The 21,926-nt window shown below is 41.4% G+C and overlaps 1 protein-coding gene across 3 annotated transcripts in view; it reads left to right on the forward strand.

Annotated features, from left to right (window-relative positions):
* The window catches only part of CTCF (CCCTC-binding factor), a 47,780-nt gene that overhangs the window by 12,398 nt on the left and 13,456 nt on the right, over window positions 1-21,926 (forward strand). For all 3 annotated transcript variants that reach the window (XM_024124878.3, XM_024124877.3, XM_024124876.3), the window contains 3 exons: window positions 15,030-15,819; window positions 16,155-16,325; window positions 19,058-19,191. In XM_024124878.3, coding sequence (XP_023980646.1) covers window positions 15,039-15,819; window positions 16,155-16,325; window positions 19,058-19,191 — 1,086 coding nt within the window. In that variant the 5' untranslated portion in view covers window positions 15,030-15,038. The remainder of the gene's footprint in view (window positions 1-15,029; window positions 15,820-16,154; window positions 16,326-19,057; window positions 19,192-21,926) is intronic.

The following is a 21,926-nucleotide window of genomic DNA, read 5'->3' on the forward strand; positions in this document are numbered from 1 at the left end:
TTGCGTCTCCCTCCCACCCTCCCTATCCCACCCCTCTAGGTGGTCACAAAGCACCGAGCTGACTCCCTGTGCTATGCGGCTGCTTCCCACTAGCTGTCTATTTTATGTTTTATATTTCTTTTTTTCCTCTATTTGTTTCCATATTTCTCAGGAGTAACCATGTTGACAGATTACTTGTTTTTATAAGCTAATATAAATTCAAAGTAGCATTTTGTTTCTTTTATTGTTTAAACGTCTCTGTGTTCCTGTGCGTGTATAGCCTTTTTCTGCTTTTCAGATTTCTTTGTTCTGTTGAACAACACTTTAACTATTATTCATATTTTATGCTATACTATTTACTCACTAAGGATGTCTCTCTGTATTTTTTTCATATTAACTGTTTCTTGATCTTTGTTCAAAGGCAGTATATTGCCACTTATTATTGCTATTACTATGCCTTTGGTACAGACATTGTTTAAGGAGTTGACTTCTGATTTAACCTTGACCTTATAGGAGACCCCATCTACCAAATAAAATGGTCTTGTTTCTACAAAGTAGCCTTCAGAAGTGAGTACTGGGTTATAGAGACCCTGGAGCAGTGGCCACATGGTCACTGACACACACTGCAAAACCATGAATTCACTCCATTATGTGTGTCCATTTCTCTTTTTCTTTCCCCCTTTTTCCTTTTGTCGTATGTTGAGCTTGTCCATACCATCTAGAGAGATCTTTTGATGTTGATGCTACCCACAATAGAGGTGAAATTTTAGAACTTCCTTCTTGAGTCATACATTCCAATATTGCTTATACAGAAATCATATTAGTTTTGAGGTAGGCTTTTTTTTTTATTATTCCAAATAAATAAATGAAATGATTCTTTGTTGTAAAGAATGAACCAGAAATTCTAATAGTAGAAAACTGGGTATTTGAGTGGTTTTGATTTATGTCGACTTGCATTTAGGGTGCATAACTGTTGTGTTCTATCAATAGGTCAGTCACTTCAAAGCCATAGTCAGCATTCTATATCAGGATTACCTTGGGACCTTTTGAAATAAGGTCTGTCCCACCCCAGACCTATTGAATCAGAATCTCTGGGATCTGTGCATTTTAAAGCTCACCAGGTGATTTTGACACCAGCCAGGTTTGGGAACCACTGCTCAGGTAGAACCTGCCCCCAATCCATAGATGTACTGTATATTTTACACTGTAGTGTGTAATTTATTCCTTTTTATAACATAACTATTTATTCAAGGTGATGCTTGCTGTACATCCCCAACCTTTCTCATATTCTCAGTGATGAAACACTGTAGGAGCACTCTAAAGACAGTCTTAACTCTGAGCTGCTTTCAGGATTATGGGCCTGGAGCAGGGCAAGGAGGGACCTGGTGGTCTCTGACATAGTCACCCTTGGGAGAACAAGGAGAAATGAGGCATTAGGTTGCTGTATGCCAGCAAAAGTGTCATTCGGGCTGTAGAAAGCAAAGAGGGATAGCTCGTGCCTGGGAGGCAGCCTCCAATCCATACTGTGGCACTAGAATGCTGACTGCCAGATAAGGTTTGTCTTCTGTTTCACGTATAAATGTCCAATAAGTGAAATAAACAGGGTACCCTTAATGAGGGCCTAGGACATGACCTCTGAAACCAGGTCACAACAATAAACGAGGTAGTTTAATACAGTTCCACTTGAATTTTTTTTCACAAAGTTTGTCTAATTCTGTACATATTTATGTTTTTCCCACTTAACTGTTTCCTCTGCTAGAATGTTTCTCTCTACTGTAGTTCGCCTGTCAAGGTCTATTTTATCCTTTAAGATCCACCTTTAGCAATTCCTCTCGTTAAAGCCCTCCTTCACCAGCTTAAGCTATCCTTTTTGCCAGGGTGGTGGGAAGTATGTGTTAACCTCTGTTACAGCACACACTATATAGCTCTTGTTTGTTTTTCTCTTTGTCTCCCTGTCAGCTGAGGAGCTCTCTGAGAACCAAGCCCTATGCAGTTAGGACTTTTTTTTCCAAGTAATTAAAAGGGAAATTCATTTCTGTGTACCCAGCATCAGGTGCCTTTTGATAAAAGAGTTATTATTGGTTTAGCACTTCTTATTCTTTGTAGCAAAAGAACTCTTTCACCTTCTATGGTTGTTTCACCATATTGTTGAATTAATATTGTTGCAATTACAAATATTTTATTAGTATGTATGTATTTCCTTATTTCCTAGGTTCAAAGCTCTCCATAAATAGATTTTTTTCAAGTAGCTGTTAGAATCATTGTTTTGCTTTGACTGCACCTTTTAATATTAACAAATGGGGAGAAGGGTGGGTTAAAAACTGGGGTGCTCTTAACCTTTTTTACTTAAAAGAGAATTTTATTTCCCTTTTAATTACTTCTCCCCCCTCCCCCAAATGCCCCACCTGTGCTTATTAAAGTTAATGGCACACAACAGGGAAGAGAAAGGTGTACATGTGACTGAGTTGGTGAGTGCTACTTTAGATAAAGGCTGCTTCCGCTTCCAGTCACCCTGAAGTAAATGGTCACTAATGTTTTTCTGCTTCTCAGACTGAGTCATCCTTTCCACTCAGCTCCTCCCTATTCTTTATGGTAGTCTGCAACCTTCCTGGTACTCAGTATTAATCAGCATGATACTTTGCTTTGAGTTATCTTAAGCTCTCAGATAAGATGCTGATGTATATATTTTCAGGAATAGTAGAGTAAAATGGTTATTTTATTTGACTTTTTAAACCTAACTTTTGTTCCAAAAGGGTAAATAATTTTTGTTATTTTTCGCTAGTGTTCTGCATCTAATAAAAGTCAGCTTTTCCTTTCATTCTCAGGAGAAACTGGTTACTTATTTGTAATTGCTTTTTTTTTTCCCTTGTCCTAATGGCACTTCGTATCCTCTACAGTCAGAATACTGAACTAGGTTTTTCAGTCTCCTGGCTAAAAACATTCTTCTAATTTAAAGATCTAGAAAAGAGAAAGCTACAGGGTGTCTCCTCTCTTCTCTGCCTTCTAATGATGTCTGATGTTTTGTATTGAGCAGTCTGAAGGCAAGTTGTTAGGTGACCTCCATGTTAAGCTATTTCAGAATTGCTGTGGCTTATGGAATCTCAGTGGGGAGTTGGGGCTGCTGTTTCTTGCCAAGAGTGTAGACGGTCTTCTGATCTGCTCCAGGAAATAAGTTGGGGTTTTAGCTATCTGTTGTCCCTGTAGAGAACAACAATAGTGTATTAAACAAAAAGTTTGGGTGATTTTATTTATAAAGCAGACTTCTGGAAATTGTCCTTCTCTACTGTCTTATTCTCAATGCACATGTGTTATTCTTAGTACACATATATTTTATAATAACCAGTGCCCCCAAATGACTAAACTCTGAACTAGTGAGTATGAAAGGTTATTTTGGTTGTTTTCCTTTGAGAAATAACCTGACACATTTGCTGTCTAGCCATATAATCAGGTGATAAATTACTAAGTCTTAACATCTTCAGAAATTAGTGTATTCACAATTAGCTTTTATTTTTGTGGCAGGATTTTAAAAATCTTAAACCTATACTTGTGTTGTTAAGACTTATTTTTTTCTATTTGAGAAATGACACAAACATAGCAATAAAGGATATAAATTCATATAGTTAAGCTTCCACGTAGCATACAAACAAGGTTTTGTTTTTCCATGTTCTCTTCCTGCTTTTGTCATGTGCAGGAACCATTTATACATGTTTCATATGACAGTGACACCAGTATTGAATGTCTGCTGCTTACCTAACACTGTTTTTGTGTTCATTGCTGTAGAGTATTCAGAAGTAAAGGCATAGTTCCTGCCCTTAACGAGCTAATAGTCTATTAGGGGAAAAGACAGATACATAGAACAGTATATTACAGACAAACAAAATAGCAAAAATGAAACAAATAAATTAGAGTTCAGTCTGCACTGGTCAAGGTTGAGAAGACTTTGAATAGGGGATAACTTGACCTGGAGGGGACAAGACAGTAGGCTTTTGTGTGGGAGATACCCCAAAGGTGAGGTTGGATGGGTCGAAAGGATGGTAACAAATCACACAGAACTCTGGGATCGAAGCCAAAGAGTTCAGAGTTGACTGAGTAACCCTCAATCCTCATGAGTTTTTCTGCCTCCTTTCAGGAAGACTTAGTCTGGCAGCAATATGCTGGACAGACTTACTATAGTAAGATAGACCAGCCTGGGAGGCTGTTTTGTTCCTTTTTGGCTCTTTTTCTCTTTCATTCCTGGATTTGATCAAGTCACCAGATTCTGTCAACTGGTTGCTACCTTCATTCTGCAGATAATCGGTAGTTTATCAGAGAAGTCATTTTTGTGGGGAAAATTTATCTAAGGTTTGTGATTAGAATTCTAAGAAACAGAAAGGTCATATGTTAAGCTAACATGTATTCATTGCCTTCTGGGGTGACCTATAAAGATACAGAAGAGCACAGTAGCCAGGCTCTGCCTGCATTGTTTTATTTAATCTTTATGACAGCCAGTGAAATGGATACGATTATTATCTTTGTTTTGTAGAAAAGGAAACTGAGGCACAGAAGGGTAGCATGTCTCACTCCAGGCCACACTGCTAGTAAGTAGAAGAACCAGAATTGGAATGCAGGTCTCTGGTTGGAAAGCCTAAGCTCTTAATGACTATTCCATTCTGTTTCTCCTCTTGCCCCCCCCCACCTTTTTTTTAGATATGGAACAAGCATTTTCCTCATATAAGGATTATATTAAAACATGATTTTTAATATCTGCATAATATTCTGTTTCCTGGATGTATCATCATTTACCAAATTTAACTATTCCCCTGTGGTTGTACTTTTAGGTTGTTTATAATTATTTACTCTGATTAATAATGTCCTTATAATCTTCGTGTTCATCTCTGATTATTATTTTTTTAATTTTATTTATTTTTTTAATATTTATTTTTGGCTGCATTGGGTCTTCGTTGCTGCGCACGGACTTTCTTTAGTTGTGGTGAGTGGAGACTACTCTTCGTTGCGGTGTGTGAACTTCTCATTGCAGTGGCTTCTCTTGTTGTGGAGCACAGGCTCTAAGCACGCGGGCTTCAGTAGTTGTAGCTCGTGGGCTTTAGAGTGCAGGCTCAGTAGTTGTGGCACATGGGCTTACTTGCTCCGCAACATGTGGGATCTTCCCGGCCAGGGCTCGAACCCATGTCTCTTGCATTGGCAGGCGGATTCTTAGCCACTGAGCCATCAGGGAGGTCCTCTCATTATTTCTGGGCATAAAGTCTGAAGTGGAATTACTGGATCACAGTAATTTGAATATTTCAAAAATTCTTGATTCATATCACCAGTTACCTTGCTGTTTTTTGGGGGTTTTTTAATTGAAGTATAGTTTACCTCCAACATTATATTAGTTTTCAGGTGTGCAACATAGTGATTCGATATTTTTTTATTTGTTTGTTTGTTTGTTTTTTGCGGTATGCGGGCCTCTCACTGTTGTGGCCTCTCCCGTTGCGGACGCGCAGGCTCAGCGGCCATGGCTCACCGGCCCAGCCGCTCCGTGGCATGTGGGATCTTCCCGGACCGGGGCACGAACCCGTATCCCCTGCATCGGCAGGTGGACTCTCAACCACTGTGTCACCAGGGAAGCCCCGATATTTTTTTAGATTGCACACCATACAAAGTTAATATTTTTTATTCTCTGTAACATTTATTTTATAACTGGTAGTTTGTACCTCTAGTCCCCTTCACCTTTTTCACCCAGCCCCCCAACTCACCTCCTCTCTGGCAACCACTAGATTGTTCTCTGTATCTGTGAGTTACCTCGCTCATTTCACTGCACCTTGACCAACATTGGGAGTTATCCTTTAAAACAGCCTTAACAGTTTAATAGAGGTAAAATGCTGTCACATTATTTTAATTTGTATTCCTCTTAATGTTTAGGAGATTTGGTTGTTTGTGTGTGTTTTTTTTTTCTTATTCATCTGCCATTTGTATTTCTTTGAATAATCTACTTGTGTCCTTTTCCCAGCTTTCTCTTTGGGTATTTGTCTTATTCTTATAAAATTTACAATTACTGGGGACTTCCCTGGTGGCACAGTGGTTAAGAATCCGCCTGCCAATATAGGGGACATGGGTTTGAACCCTGGTCCGGGAAGATCCCACATGCCGCGGAGCAGCTAAACCCGTGCGCCACACAGCTGCTGAGCCCAGGCATCACAACTACTGAAGCCCGCGCGCCTAGAGCCGGTGCTCTGCAGCAAGAGAAGCCACCGCAATGAGAAGCCCGTGCACCGTAACAAAGAATAACCCCAGCTCGTTGCAACTAGAGAAAGCCAGCACACAGCAACGAAGACCCAACGTGGCCGAAAAAAAAAAAAACAAACGTCGCCTTCATTTTTCAGAAACTTTATTGCTATCTTCAATATCTTGTTTATTTTTCAGAGATTTTGAAGATTAAATGAACTAGAAATAATTAACATCTTTACAATGTTTGGCCTTTCTGATCATGGATATAGATAGTAGTGTCCCTATTTAGTGAGGTCTTTTATGCCTCCTGGAAGAGTTTTGTGACCTTCAAATAGGTCTGCAAATTTTGAATTGAGGTTATGTTAAGATTGTTACAACTTTGTATTTCTGTGTTTTTCTGTATTTTCTATTAAATATATATGTGTATACAATTTCAGGTTTATAGCTCATCTTGTTCCACAAAGAATTTGAAAATACAAATGGTAAATGATATAAAGTCAAAACCCCAGAAAATACAAATTAGAATAAAAGGTTACTACATAGTTTGAGAGGAAAAAGATTTATTAGGGTGTGGCCAGCTAAAGTAATGGTAACATGATCCTGTTACATAGGTCTCACAATGAAAGAAAAAAATTCCTTAGTTGAAGCAAAGCTTTTCTAAGCATGTAACTCCAAATGAAATTTCTCCCATGTATACTTTAGTGTAAGCCAAGGGCATAATGCCAAAACAAAACTTGGTGAAAGCAAGTTCTGTAGGGGATAAGACCATGTGACCCAAGTATACCCAGCTTTCTGATGGTCTGGCATAATTCTGGGATAAAGCCTAGAATAGGATGCTGAATTCCACAGAGAGGTCAAGTCAGATAAGGACAGAAAAGTCTCCTTTGGATTTACCAATTAAGGGCCATTGCTGGCTTCAGAGCAGTTCAGTAGAGTATTGGGGAACAGAAACCAGACTGGTGAAATGAGGCATAGAAGAGAAGTAAAGGTATAGAGACAGTGTGGGGAAATACAGAGATGGCAGATGCTAAATTGTCAAGAGGGGTTAAGGGGAGTTTTAAGATAAAAAGATTTGAGCAATATAGAGCTGACAGGCAAGAGGGGGAGGGCTGATCCAGCAGGTTCCCCTAGGATTCAGGCCAGGCTGGTGGTGTAGGAGCATAGGCAGACCTCAGGAGCCTTGACCTCATGGGCCTTTGCGTTAGAGTCTGGGCCTGTGTATCCTCCCACTCAACCAGTCAGCATGCGTTTTTTTCACAGTGAGAGAATAGCGGTGAGCAAGGGCAGGGTGGTGCTCAAATACCAGTTTCCTCTCTTCCAGCTCCCTCACCCCCATGTGCCAGTTTCACTCTGCCTCAGTCTGAGGGAACCTCCTCCTGCCCCATCTTCCACCCATAAGTTGATAGAATGATTTTTTTAAAAGTGTTCCTAAGCTTCAGTTTTTCACCAAGATGGTAGAGAATACAGGAAGGATCTGGTCTTCAGAGTTCCATTATTTGTGTGCTACTGCAGCCCAGAGGACTAACCCATTTGCCAAGCTCATTTGGTTGGATTAGGGATTAGAATCTAGGTTTCTTTCTTTTCTTTTTTTTTTTTAAGCCGCACCTCGCAGGTTGCGGGATTTTAGTTGCCCCACCAGGGATCGAATCCGGGCCACAGCGGTGAAAGCGCTGAGTCCTAACCACTGGACCGCCAGGAAATTCCCCAGGTTTCTTTATTCCTTATCCGATGCCATTGAGTTGAAGGTGATAGCCAAACACATGAGAGAGATCCTTTAGGCAGTGAAACTGTGGGATTGCGCATGTGGATTTGGGTGGAGACAGCTGAAGTAAAAAGGCTAGTGAACGGAATGACTACGGAGAAGGGAACAGAGCCTTGATGTGCTCAGAGCGGCTGGTGGAGGAGCTCTCAGAGACAAGGGAAGCCAAGGGAGAAGAAAGGCTGATGAAAGAAGAGTATGAGTTTCATACTGTTATATGCCAAAGAAACTGAGTTTGAGGATGAGGGGGAGGCCTTTGGGTTGGCTGGTGTGGTTCCTGGTGAATGGTGCTTGTAGACCAAGCACAGGGACCACAGAGGGCTAGACAGGGCAAGGACAGGTTCTTAAGAGCAAAGCCATATACACGATCTCATCTATATTTAAAAATACATATCCATAAGAGGAAGAAAACTCAGAAAACAGCACCAAAGTATACTAGGTGATTATGTCTAGGTATAGGAATTGCAAACAACTTTTAAAAATTTTATATGTGCTTCATTTTTCAGACTTTTATAAATAGACTAATATGCTTTAATAATCTGAAAAAGTTGTGTCCAGAAGTTAATGTAAACCCATTTTTAATGGCGGTCCACAAAAAGATTTGATAAAACCTAGAAAGCATGCCTAACTCAAGCAAGGAGAGAGGCAGAGAACATGACTCCAGAGAAACTGAGTGGAAAGCAGGAGGCACAGCTGAGTCCATAGAGGGAGGAAAGGGATGGATCAGAACCGCTAATGGGGTGACACAGCTAGGAGAGTACAGTCCCCAGGGAGTGAGGAGAGCGACCTGGTCCAGGCTATTAAGTTTGTTACTGATTCATAGACTCCTTTTCCTTGGAGGAAGTTAAGTAGAAGGATCCACTGCTTGGAAGGGATGCATTGCTGGCAGGGATTTCCAAGCAGTGTATGGGCGAGGCTGGTGGCCTGCTACTTTGTGTCTGATTTTTCTTTGTGAAAATAGAACCTACTGCTTTAAGACCCTGAATAGATGCTGATGTTCATGGACCTTATGCCATGTGTTTTTTCACAGTGAGAGAACACTGTTGTCAGCTCAACTCCCTGGCAGCACAGTTGGTTTCAATTTGTACTCCTTTGTACCAATTCTTTATCACCTGGTTTATAATTCCGTAACCTCTTTTAGGTTGTACTTGGTTATTCAAAGCAATTTCTAATATTTTAAGTTCTCAAATTCATGGCAGAGACAACATGAATTTTTCTGTGTTCTTCAAATTGTTGTGTGCTACAAAATCTCACAGAGCCTAAAGATTAAATGTTTTTCCTCCACTGTTGTGTTTTTTTGTTGTTGTTGTTGTTTTTAATTTATTTTGGTTGCACCAGGTCTTAGTTTTGGCAGGCGGGCTACTTAGTTGAGGCTCTCAGACTCCTTGGTTGTGGCTCACGGGCTCCTGACTTGTGGTGTGCGAACTCTTAGCTGCAGCATGCGTGTGGGATCTAGTTCCCTGACCAGGGATCGAACCCACATCCCCTGCATTGGAAGGCAGATTCTTAACCACTGCACCACCAGGGAAGTCCCTCTACCGGTTTTATTACTGAGGATATCTAAATAGCCTGGGATTATGTAGTGATTCTGTGGCAGGGCTAGCATTAGCATTTACAGCTTGTGAATTTTTTGTTCTTCGTCCTTTGATACTTTTCCAAGACTGTTTCCAAGGTGGATGGGGCTTTTTCTCTGTTCCTAACTACAACATTGAAGTTATCATTTTTGCTGGGGTACTAATTTCAGACCGTCATGGCCTGGAAAATGCTTTTTTTAAAAATGTGAGAAGAGTAATGGTATAAAGTAGTACATCTCAAACTTTAATATATGACACCACTTAGGGATCTATTAAATTGCAAATTCTGATTCTGTGGGTCAAGGGTGGAGCCTGAAGTTCTGTGTTTGGAACAAGTTCCAAGGTTAAGCCAACGCTGCTGGTCCTCAGATCATACTTTGTTTGTTTTGTTTTTTTTTTTGTGGTACGCGGGCCTCTCACTGCCGTGGCCTCTCCCTTTGCGGAGCACAGGCTCCAGACGCGCAGGCCCAGCGGCCACGGCTCACGGGCCCAGCCACTCCACGGCATATGGGATCCTCCCGGACCGGGGCGCGAACCCGGTTCCCCTGCATCGGCAGGCGGACGCGCAACCACTGCGCCACCAGGGAAGCCCTCAGATCATACTTTGAATAACAGAGGTATAAACTGTGCTGTCCAATACAGTAGCCCTTAACCACATGTGACTGTTGAGAACTTACAGTGTGACTAGTTCAGATTGAGGTGTACTATAAAATATATACCACATTTCAGAGGCTTATGAAGAAAGAATATACAATATCTCAATTTTTTATATTGATTTCATCTTGAAATGATAATATTTTGGACATACTGGGTTAAATAAAATAGATTACTAAAATTAATTTCACCTGCTTCTTTACTTGTTAAATATGGCTACTGGAAATTTTTATTTTTATTTATTTTTTTAAATTTCTTTTTATTTTTGGCTGTGTTGGGTCTTCGTTGCTGCTTACAGGCTTTCTCTAGTTGTGTTGAGCGGGGGCTACGCTCCATTGTGCGTGGGCTTCTCATTGCAGTGATTTCTCTTGTTGCGGAGCGCGGGCTCTAGGCGCGCGGGCTTCGGTAGTTGTGGCACGTGGGCTCAGTAGTTGTGTCTCACAGGCTGTAGAATGCAGGCTCAGTAGTTGTGGTGCACGGGCTTAGTTGCTCCACAGCATGTGGGATCTTCCTGGACCAGGGATCAAACGCATATCCCCTGCATTGGCAGGCGGATTCTTAACCACTGTGCTACCAGGGAAGTCCCTGGAAATTTTTTAATGGTACATATGTGGCTCACTTTTGTGGCTTCCATTATATTTCTATTGGATAGTGCCAGTATAGAACATTCCTGTCCCAAGACAAATCCATCTGAACAGTATTGGTTATATAAAAGTAATTATAGTTAGGATCATGGCTCAAGTAGTCTTTCGTGATCAGAAATATAAATAAGATCTTACAAAAATGCTAGCACGGGCTTCCCTGGTGGTGCAGTGGTTGAGAGTCCGCCTGCCAGTGCAGGGGACACGGGATCGTGCCCCGGTCCGGGAAGGTCCCACATGCCGCGGAGCGGCTAGGCCCGTGAGCCATGGCTGCTGAGCCTGCGCGTCCGGAGCCTGTGCTCCGCAACGGGAGAGGCCACAACAGTGAGAGGCCCACGTACCGCAAAAAAAAAAAAAAAAAAAAATGCTAGCACATTGATGCTCAGACATTTTTATTTACAGGCAAATTATAAAGCACTTCACAAATGTCCCTTGACCCTCATGTTCTGCAGTAACATTTTGTTATATTTGTCCTCGCTGTTAATGGAACATAGTAAGAGATCTTTGCATTGAGCATTGTATCAATAGTATATACTCTTGGTTGTTGAGAATAAGGGACTAATGAAAGCAGGTAATGGCAGAACAACCCAACAACCCACAAGGTTTTCCATTAGCCTTGGCTTTTGTTCCATGCAGGTGGTGAGGTTTGCTGAATCTGTCCAAATTTGTTGGTTGCTTCAAGCCTGGCTTTTGCCCTCAAAGAGCTTTAACAAGCCAACTGGGGAAATGGATCATTTTGAGAAAAATTTTATGTGCATAGTAGTGTGGTTGTTTTATGAGCAGACACATACAGGGAAAAGTAATGGCTAAAGACCAACAAGTCATGAATCTGAATAGGTTATCTGGGGTCAGATACTGAAGGGCCTTGAAAGCCAAAGGGCATTATATGTATCATGCATCTTTCCCTTTTGCAAAAATACGGATACACTTTGTTGAAGAAATCAAGTACTGTTCTTTATGAACCAAGTAAATCTTAATTTCCCCTGCTCAGAAAGCATATATGGGACTTCCCTGGTGGCACAGTGGTTAAGAATCCCCCTGCCAATGCAGGCGATGTGGTTTCGAGCCTTGGTCCGGGAAGGTCCCACATGCCGCGGAGCAACTAAGCCCGTGCACCACAACTACTGAAGCCCGCGTGCCTAGAGCCCGTGCTCTGCAACAAGAGAAGCCACCGCAATGAGAAGCCCGTGCACTGCAATGAAGAGTAGCCTCCACTAGCTGCAACTAGAGAAAGCCCACACGCAGCAACAAAGACCCAATGCGGCCAAAAATAAAATAAATAAAATTTTAAAAAGGAAAGAAAGAAAGCATATGTGATTTCCCATTGACAGCCAAATGAGTATAGTATTTTTTTTTTTTTTTTTTTTTTTTTTTTTTTTTTTTTTTGTGGTACGTGGGCCTCTCACTGTTGTGGCCTCTCCTGTTGCTGTTGTGGCCTCTCCTGTTGCGGAGCACAGGCTCCGGACGCACAGGCTTAGCGGCCATGGCTCACGGGCCCAGCCGCTCTGCGGCATGTGAGACCTTCCCGGACCAGGGCACAAACCCGTGTCCCCTGCGTCGGCAGGCAGACTCTCAGCCACTGCGCCACCAGGGAAGCCTATGAGTATAGTCTTAATATTTTGTCATTCAAGACCGTCCACTCTATGGCCACAGCCAATACATCTTTCTCCTATCTCTTTCTACCCTTTCCTCTATCCTGTGCTTTTTAAGTCTTTTATTCTTTAGCTCTTTTATTCTTTCTCATAACCAATTCCATCATATATTTTTTCTACGTAGGGACCCCCTCCCCTGTAAAATTTGTGTGTGTGCACACACACCATGCTGTCTTTAAATATCCTGCCCATCTTGATCTCACACCTGGTTATGTAGGGTTCTCCAAACCTACCACTTTTACCTTGAGCCATTGTACCTATTCTGTCTTTTTTGTTAGACAATAACTCCTAGAATGCAGGACCAGGCCTGCATAGTTTTAGTCTTTGTACTGCTTTATAGGTGGTCCTGACTTAGGGACCCTTCTCTGACTGCTAGTACAGATGGTGTTAAGGTACCTGAATTGAAGAAACGTGTCTCTAATAGAAGTAGCAAAAGCTTTGTTTGAGACGAGGGCAAGAATACAAAACACTTTAAATTTTAATTTTGAATTAACCTATTATATATTTGTCAGTTTTGTTAAGTCAGATTATTGATATGATTTAAATAATTGATGAAACTCATTTTATTCTTAGGTATCTCAGTACTCTCAGCACTCACAAGACATAAGAGCCAGAAACTGAATCAGAAAAAAACTGATTTTTTTTTCTGTTTTCTATTATATATTCAGTTAGCATTTATTGTGTTCTTACCAACCTGGGCATAGTGCTCAAGAGTAAAAACTACTTGTTTTCATGGTCTCTGTCCTCAAGGAACTCATGGTCTTATAGACAAGAGAGATACATGAATGTCAAGTTGATGGTATGAGACAGGAGGTAGCGGTGTGTGTAGCTGCAAGCAGGACTATTGGAGTCTGGATCCAAGTTCTGATTTTGGCTCCAAAAAATACTCGGGTGGCTTGTTTTCTAAGGGAGAATTTAGCTAAAAACAGTGGGGTCCTCTGCCAGATGTAAGAAATGTGTAAGATTTAAACCAGTTTTGTGAATAACTCTTTAATATCAAATGTCCAGTCAGAGTTGAATCTCATTGTCTTGTGGCTTTTTTAAAATAAATTTATTTCTTTATTTTTGGCTGCATTGGGTCTTCGTTGCTACGAGCGGGGGCTACTCTTTGTTGTGGTGCGTGGGCTTCTTGTTGCGGAGCACAGGCTCTAGAGCGTAGGCTCAGTAGTTGTGGCGCACGGGCTTAGTTGCTCCGTGGCATGTGGGATCTTCCCGGACCAGGGCTTGAACCCATGTCCCCTGCATTGGCAGGCAGACTCTTAACCACTGTGCCACCAGGGAAGTCCCTTTAAAAAAAAAAAAAAGATTTAATTTTATTTATTTTTGGCTGTGTTGGGTCTTAGTTGCTGCGTGCGAGCTTTCTCTAGTTGTGACGAGCGGGGGCTACTCTTCATTGTGGTGCGCAGGCTTCTCCTTGAGGTGGCTACTCTTTTTTTTTTTTTTTTTTGTGGTACACTGGCCTCTCACTGTTGTGGCCTCTCTCGTTGCGGAGCACAGGCTCCGGACGCGCAGGCTCAGCGGCCATGTCTCATGGGCCCAGCCGCTCCGTGGCACGTGGGATCTTCCCGGACCAGGGCACGAACCCGCGTCCCCTGCATCGGCAGGCGGACTCTCAACCACTGTGCCACCAGGGAAGCCCCAGCGGTGGCAACTGTTGTGGCTCTAGGCGCATGGGCTTCAGTAGCTGTGGCACGTGGGCGCTAGAGCACAGGCTCAGTAGTTGTGGTGCGTGGGCTTAGTTGCTCCACGGCATGTGGGATCTTCCCAGACCAGGGATCAAACCTGTGTCCCCTGCATTGGCAGGTGGATTCTTATCCACTGTGCCACCAGAGAAGTCCTCGTGGCATTTTTTTAAACCATTTGTTGGTTTGAATCAGAATCCAAACAAGATCCATACACTGTGATTGCTGTATCTCTTAGGCATCTTTTGTCTATATCAGAGTTTCTCAACCTCTGCACTATTGACATTTGGGGACCAATAATTCTTTGTTGTGGAGGACTGACCTGTGCATAGCAGGATGTTTAGTAACATCTCTGGCCTCTGCCAGAGCATCTACTAGATACTGGTAGCACACCTGCCACAGTAGTGACAACCAGAAACGTGTCCAGGCCTTGCCAGATGTCTCTTGGAAGCATAGTCACCCCAGGTTGAGAACCACTGATCTGTAGGTTCTCCCTCTACCTTTCCCATTTTATTTTCTCCTGGTGATTTATTTGCAGAAGAAACTGGGTAGTTATTCCTGCAGTTTCCTTCAGTCTGAATTTCATGAATTTCATCCCTGTAGTGTAATTTAATATCATCTGTCACCAGTTTCCTGTTAATTGGTAGTTGGATCTAGAGGCTTGATTCGTTTCAGATTTTTTTGTTTTGTTTGACAAGACTGCTTCATAGGTGGTATTCCATTCTTCCATCAGGAGGTAAATATCTGTTGTGTCTTTTTGTAATATTAACAACCACTGCTGCCTAATTCCTTCATCAGGGGTCTTTTTTGTTTAAAATGTATATGTTTTCAATTAGGCAAATTTTATTTTATATAATAATCTGTGTTCTCCCTTAATAAAGGAAGGGGAAATGGAAGGTGAGGCGGTTGAAGCCATTGTGGAAGAGTCTGAAACTTTCATTAAAGGAAAGGAGAGAAAGACTTACCAGAGACGCCGGGAAGGGGGCCAAGAAGAGGACACTTGCCACCTACCCCAGAACCAGACTGACGGGGGTGAGGTGGTCCAGGATGTCAATAGCAGTGTACAGATGGTAATGATGGAACAGCTGGATCCTACCCTTCTTCAGATGAAGACTGAAGTAATGGAGGGTGCAGTTGCTCCAGAAGCAGAGGCTGCTGTAGACGATACCCAGATTATAACCTTGCAGGTTGTAAATATGGAGGAACAGCCTATAAACATAGGAGAGCTTCAGCTTGTGCAAGTACCCGTTCCCGTGACTGTACCTGTTGCTACCACTTCAGTAGAAGAACTTCAGGGGGCTTATGAGAATGAAGTGTCTAAAGAGGGCCTTGCAGAAAGTGAACCCATGATATGTCACACCTTACCTTTGCCTGAAGGGTTTCAAGTGGTAAAAGTGGGGGCCAATGGAGAGGTGGAGACGCTAGAGCAAGGGGAACTTCCGCCTCAGGAAGATCCTAGTTGGCAAAAAGACCCAGACTATCAACCACCAGCCAAAAAAACAAAGAAAACCAAAAAGAGCAAGCTGCGTTACACGGAGGAGGGCAAAGATGTGGATGTGTCTGTGTACGATTTTGAGGAAGAGCAGCAGGAGGGCCTGCTGTCAGAGGTTAACGCAGAGAAAGTGGTTGGTAACATGAAGCCTCCAAAACCAACAAAAATTAAAAAGAAAGGTAAAATTAGTTTATCCATTATACTCTCATAAAACCTTTTTGGGATAAAGCACCTAACACAGTGCCTGTGCAGGGTATTTTACATTAAATGGATTTATTTTAAAGATTGTGATGTGGGCGCCAGTCTAAAAGAAGTTTTTCCAGATTGAGTACTTTTTAAGTCCTGAAGAGAAAGAAGTAAATCTATTAGTGGCATGAGATAATTATAATTCAATGTGACTTAGTTGGCTTTAGTTATAAAAGGCTAATGAAATATATTTGTGGAAGTTTAAGATTAGGATTAATCTTAACACTTTGAAACCCTGCAACAAGTAAGTGTTTTATTTTGCACATAGGTGTAAAGAAGACATTCCAGTGTGAGCTTTGCAGTTACACATGTCCACGGCGTTCAAATTTGGATCGGCACATGAAAAGTCACACTGATGAGAGACCACACAAGTGCCATCTCTGTGGCAGGGCATTCAGGACAGTCACCCTTCTGAGGAATCACCTTAACACACACACAGGTGGGTGCTGGTTAAGAATGTTGGGGGCTACAGCATAGCAAAGGTTTAAACTTGGGTTTTATATATCATCTAAGCTGATTCCAGTGGGAATAAGAGTGGGAAGATGTTTTTGTTCTTTCTTATGGTACCCTCTTTGTGATCTTGATTTATTGTAAGCAGACGGACTTAGTTACAGGCAAATGTAAAGAAAGTTTAGTGGAAAATAATCTAAATTTTACAAGGATGGTGATTCAGAAAAAGATTTTCTGTGGTAGTTAACCTATAATATTTCCCAAAGGTATCACCACTGTGTTGCTAAGGTTTTAACAACAATGACAAAAACTAACTCCCCCTAAATTCCCAGGCAGTAATTGCCAGGCACTATGAGGAAGAACATTAGAAATAGAAATGAAATCCTACCTTTGTAAAAACTATGGTTTCTGGTTGTTTTACCTCAAAGAAGATAATTCATAATCCCAGAATGGAAAATTTAAGACACCATTCCAGCAGTTCAAACATTTATTCATTCATGGTCCACACATACTTAATACTCTAATATTAGCTTCATGTTGGCTGTGGTCAGGTTCTGGGGTCACTAAAGAGGGGAGACTATGGGCTAAATCTCTCTTTAGACTCTCTTCTGGGCTCGTTATACTTTCGGTGTTGGCATTTGGCTGTAAGTGCTAATAGAAACTTCTTTCACCTAGTTCTTCATGCAGAATAGTTTTCCTCTATCCAGATTCTCCACCTCATTTTATATGATGATTCTTGTTTTTTATTTGATGTGCTGCTTGTCTGATGAATGTGATCAAGTAGGGATTGGCCAATGAGCAGTATGCTGTGCATTAGTATATTTGCTGATGTGACTTGGTCACTTTTCACCAACTACCTAGTTTCTACCCAGACACTTGATAATAATATGTTTTATTTGGTAGTTTGAAACCCTAGGGAAAGGGCTTATGACTAGATGAAAGCAGCTGACCCCATTATAGGACTTGCCAAAACGGGAGTGCCTTGATGTGGGCACTGCATGTCATGGTCTAGTCCTCAGCTTTGAAAATAAGAAATTCAGTCTGTCTGGTTATTCAGGAATGATTTGGCAGGACTAATTCATACTAACCAAATCCTCAAGAGTCAGATTCATATCAGAAAATCAGTTTATGCCGAGGAGTATACCTTTTTATTTTCTAGAGGCAGTCGTATTGCATTCTAGGGGGCGGCCTTGCCTGTGTCAGGATGCTGTAGCAATTGAAGGGTGACTTGGGGAGCCATGGACCTTGAGCAGAGTGACATAGGCAGTCATGTGGGTCAACCCGATGAAAACTTCTGTCCCACAGCAGTGTCCACTTCTTTCCTAATTGCCATGCTTATGTCTACCAGAGGCAGGCCTCTTTCTCTCCCCTAGATAATACTAGGTAAACATTGGAAATTATTTGTTTTCAACTTACCTCGTCCTAATAGAAATGGATGTTGCTTTCCTTCTCTTGTTAGTCGTTGTTTTACTTACCTATTTGTACCACCAGACTATACGTTTTTCATAGATAAGAACTCTATCCTTCACTCTTAATCCTCAGTGGTAGTAAAGAAGCAAATTGAGCAAATGAACATTCTTTGGAATTTTCTAGTTACTATCATATCCAATCACATTTCCCTCTCCAGTGTTTTCTCAATCTCTGGGAGAATCATTTCTGCAGATGGCTGGACCCATTCATTACATTGTGACTCTTCTTAATTCCATTCTCAAAGGTAGCCTTCCTTTGATTTTGGTGTTTGAGATTACCTTGCTGTTCACCCCTTACCCACAGCCCACAATTACAGACAGTCCCTAGTTTCTATATAATAACCTATGAAGGTAGCACTGTGTTCTACTGTCAGCTTTATCTCCTTATTATCATTATTACCTGGGCATGATATTTTCACTGCAGTGTTCAGAATATAAAGTGGCTAGAGAAGATCTACTAAAGTAATGTTATGTTATGGGGCTACTATGGGAAGACATATTAAAAACAGTAAGATTATCTCAGTGAAAGAAAAAACAAAATAAGAAATATAGAGGGTATATTATTAGTTCATAAAAATATTTAAATATTCCATGATTTGACTTTCAGATCACAGAATATCAGATGTTGATGTTTGAAAATGATGTTTAAATCACATAACATAAAAGGCAATACTACTTTATAAAGCCTTTGATAAATCTCTAGAATACCTTATCAAACCAAATTTATATAGAAAACATGTTATTATATTTGTATTTTTTTTTTAAAGAAAAAGTGGGTCAATATGGACAGCCCAATGGCCCTATATGTATAATCATAATAACAGTAAGATTTGATGTGCAAAAGGATCTTGGGTCAAATAACTATTAATTCTGTGGCCTGTACTTGATAAAAATTGAGGTTTAAAGATATTGTATATTTTTTAGAAGGGTTGGAACAGAATGGTGTTTCTCTTAACCTTTAATCCATAGTGACCAGAACATTCACAAAATAGGGATAAAAATATTTTGTATTCAAAAGCAACATACTCAGATGGATAATTAAGAGAAACTAAATGTTTGGCATGTGTTTCTAATATTTTGGGGTTAGTGTTGTAAAGTCAGCTGGGCTCACCCATAGCTTTTGGAGCTACTCTCAGGGAGGGTTGATGAGATGACCAAGGTCCAACCTCATGTAGCAGTTGTGTCACACATTGAACTCTGTAATTAACTGTGCCCTTGATCTTGTCTTTCTGTTATACTCTCCTTTCTCTAGGTACTCGTCCTCACAAGTGCCCAGACTGCGACATGGCCTTTGTGACTAGTGGAGAATTGGTGCGGCATCGTCGTTACAAACACACCCATGAGAAGCCATTTAAGTGTTCCATGTGTGATTACGCCAGTGTAGAAGTGAGTATTCAGCTCCTTGTTGGTTCCTCTCTGAAGAAGATCATGATTCCAGTATGAACTGTGCTCATACTGACTTAATACAAGATAGAAAATCTTGCTAGATTACTACATTCCCACTCCCCCTCCCCACCACCAAAAAAAAAAAAAAAAATGTGATGAGTGTGAAAGGTTTTCCCATTAAAAAAAAGAGCACTAACAGGACTTCCCTGGTGGCGTGGTGGATAAGGCTCAGCGCTCCCAGTGCAGGGGGCCCAGGTTCGATTCCTGGTCAGGGAACTAGATCCCACGTGCATGCTGCAACTAAGACCCGCAACCAAAAAACAAAAAAAAACAAAAAGGAGCAGTAGGAACTTCCCTGGTAGCACAGTGGTTAAGAACCTGCCTGCCAATGCAGGGGACACAGGTTTGAGCCCTGGTTCAGGAAGACCCCACCACAGCCCCACATGCCTCGGAGCAACTACGTCCATGAGCCACAACTACTGAGCCTGCGCGCTAGAGCCCACACGCCACAACTATTGAAGCCTGTGCACTCCAGGGCCCACGTGCTGCAATTACTGAGCCTGTGTGCTGCAACTACTGAAGCCCGCGCATGTAGAGCCTGTGCTCCGCAATAAGAGAAGCCACCACAATGAGAAGCCTGCGCACGACAACGAAGAGCAGCCCCCACTCGCCACAATTAGAGAAAGCCCACGCGCAGCAACAAAGACCCAACGCAGCCAAAATATAATTAATTAATTAATTTTTTAAAAATCATCTTAAAAAAAGAGCATTGATCCACATATTATTACAGGCAAGTTCTACCAAACTTCAAAGAAATGAGTAACTATACCAAGAGCACTTCAGAATTGAAGATTTTAGGGACTTCCCTAGTGCTCCAGTGGCTAAGATTCAGCACTCCCAATGCAGGGGGCCTGGGCTCCATCCCTGGTGAGGGAACTAGATCCCATATGCCTCAACTAAAAGATCCCACATGCCTCAACTAAAAGATACCACATGCTGCAACTAAAAGATTCTGCGTGCCACAATGAAGGTCCTGTGTGCCTCAACTAAGATCCTACATGCTGCAACTAAGGCCCAGCAGCTAGCTAGCTTGCTTGCTTTATATATATATATATATCACCTTTATTATTTGAGGCTACCCTGTTACCAAAACACTGGATAAGGATACTTCCAAAAAGAAAACTGTTTCTGTTTCTCACAGAAAAGCCAAAATTCTAAGTGAATTAACAAACCAAATTTGGTAATAGATTTAAAAATAAGTGATTACTAAATAGAATGTATTTAAAATGCAAGAATAATTCAGCATTAGGATATTATTGGTGTGTACTACACTGAGAGATTAAAGAAAAACCATATCATTTCTATAGGTTACTGAAAAATCATAAAATTTAATACTTATTACTGTTCAGAGTTCTAGCAAGTCAAGAGTAGAAAAAAATATCTTTAGGGACTTCCCTGGTGGCTCAGTGGTTAAGAATCTGCCTGCCAATGCAGGGAACACTGGTTCAGCCCTGGTCCAGGGAGACCCCACATGCTGTAGAGCAACTAAGCCCGCACACTGCAACAAAGAGCAGCCCCCTCTCGCCGCAACTAGAGAAAGCCTGCGCAGCAACGAAGACCCAATGCAGCCAAAAAAAAAAAAAAAAAAAAAAAAAATTATTATAAGGAGTATATACTGGAAACCTATAGTAAAGCCAGCCTAATTAACTCTGAAACACTAGAAGTATTCCCATTAAACTTTGGAACAAGATTTCCATTCCTACTGTTACCATTTCAACATTGTATTGGAAATCCTAGCTAATAGTATAAAATAATAAATGAATTATAAATGGAAAGACAAAACTGTCATGTCTTGCAGACATATTTGCTTACATAGAAAATTCAAGAGTATTGGCTGAAAAACCCAAAGCAGTAAGAGTTCATTTGGGTGGTCAGATCCAAGATAAATACACAAGAATCAGTGACTTATTTATACAATATCAATAGTAGGAAACAGGTTCAAACTCTAACAGCAATAAAATGACCTAGGGATAAATTGAACAGCAAAAAACATCTGATACCTACCTGTAAGAAGAAAACGTCTCAAAATTTTCCAAAGGACATAAATAAATACACATTTCAGGTTGATTCTAAATTTCAACTGGAAGAGTAAATATGAATGACTAAGAAAATTTTGAAAAACGAATGAGGGGCTTGGGCTTCCCCGGTGGCTCAGTGGTTAAGAATCCGCCTGCCAATGCAGGGGACACGGGTTTGAGCCCTGGTCTGAGGAGATCCCACATGCCGTGGAGTAACTAAGCCTATGCGCCACAACTACTGAGCCTGTGCTCTAGAGCCTGTGAGCCACAACTACTGAGCCCACGTGCCACAACTACTGAAGGCTGCGCACCTAGAGCCCGTGCTCCACAAGAGAAGCCACTGCAATGAGAAGCCTGCACACCGCAACGAAGAGTAGCCCCCACTCGCCACAACTAGAGAAAGCCTGCATGCAGCAATGAAGACCCAACGCAGCCATAAATAAATGAATAAATAAATTTTAAAAACAGAAAAAAGAATGAGGGGCTTGTGCTATCGGCTGTTTGAAAACTATATGGTAAATGAAGGCAGTGTGATATTGGAGCAGGAATAAGCAGTTTGTTGAAAAAGAATAGATCCTTGTGTATATAGGAATTTAAAAGTGTTCAGAACACTTTTTAGAGTCAAGTTTGAAAGTCACCGTTTTGTTGGAAAGGTAC

This window comes from Physeter macrocephalus, chromosome 17, assembly GCF_002837175.3.
Source record: "Physeter macrocephalus isolate SW-GA chromosome 17, ASM283717v5, whole genome shotgun sequence".
NCBI classification, from domain to species: Eukaryota; Metazoa; Chordata; class Mammalia; order Artiodactyla; family Physeteridae; genus Physeter; species Physeter macrocephalus.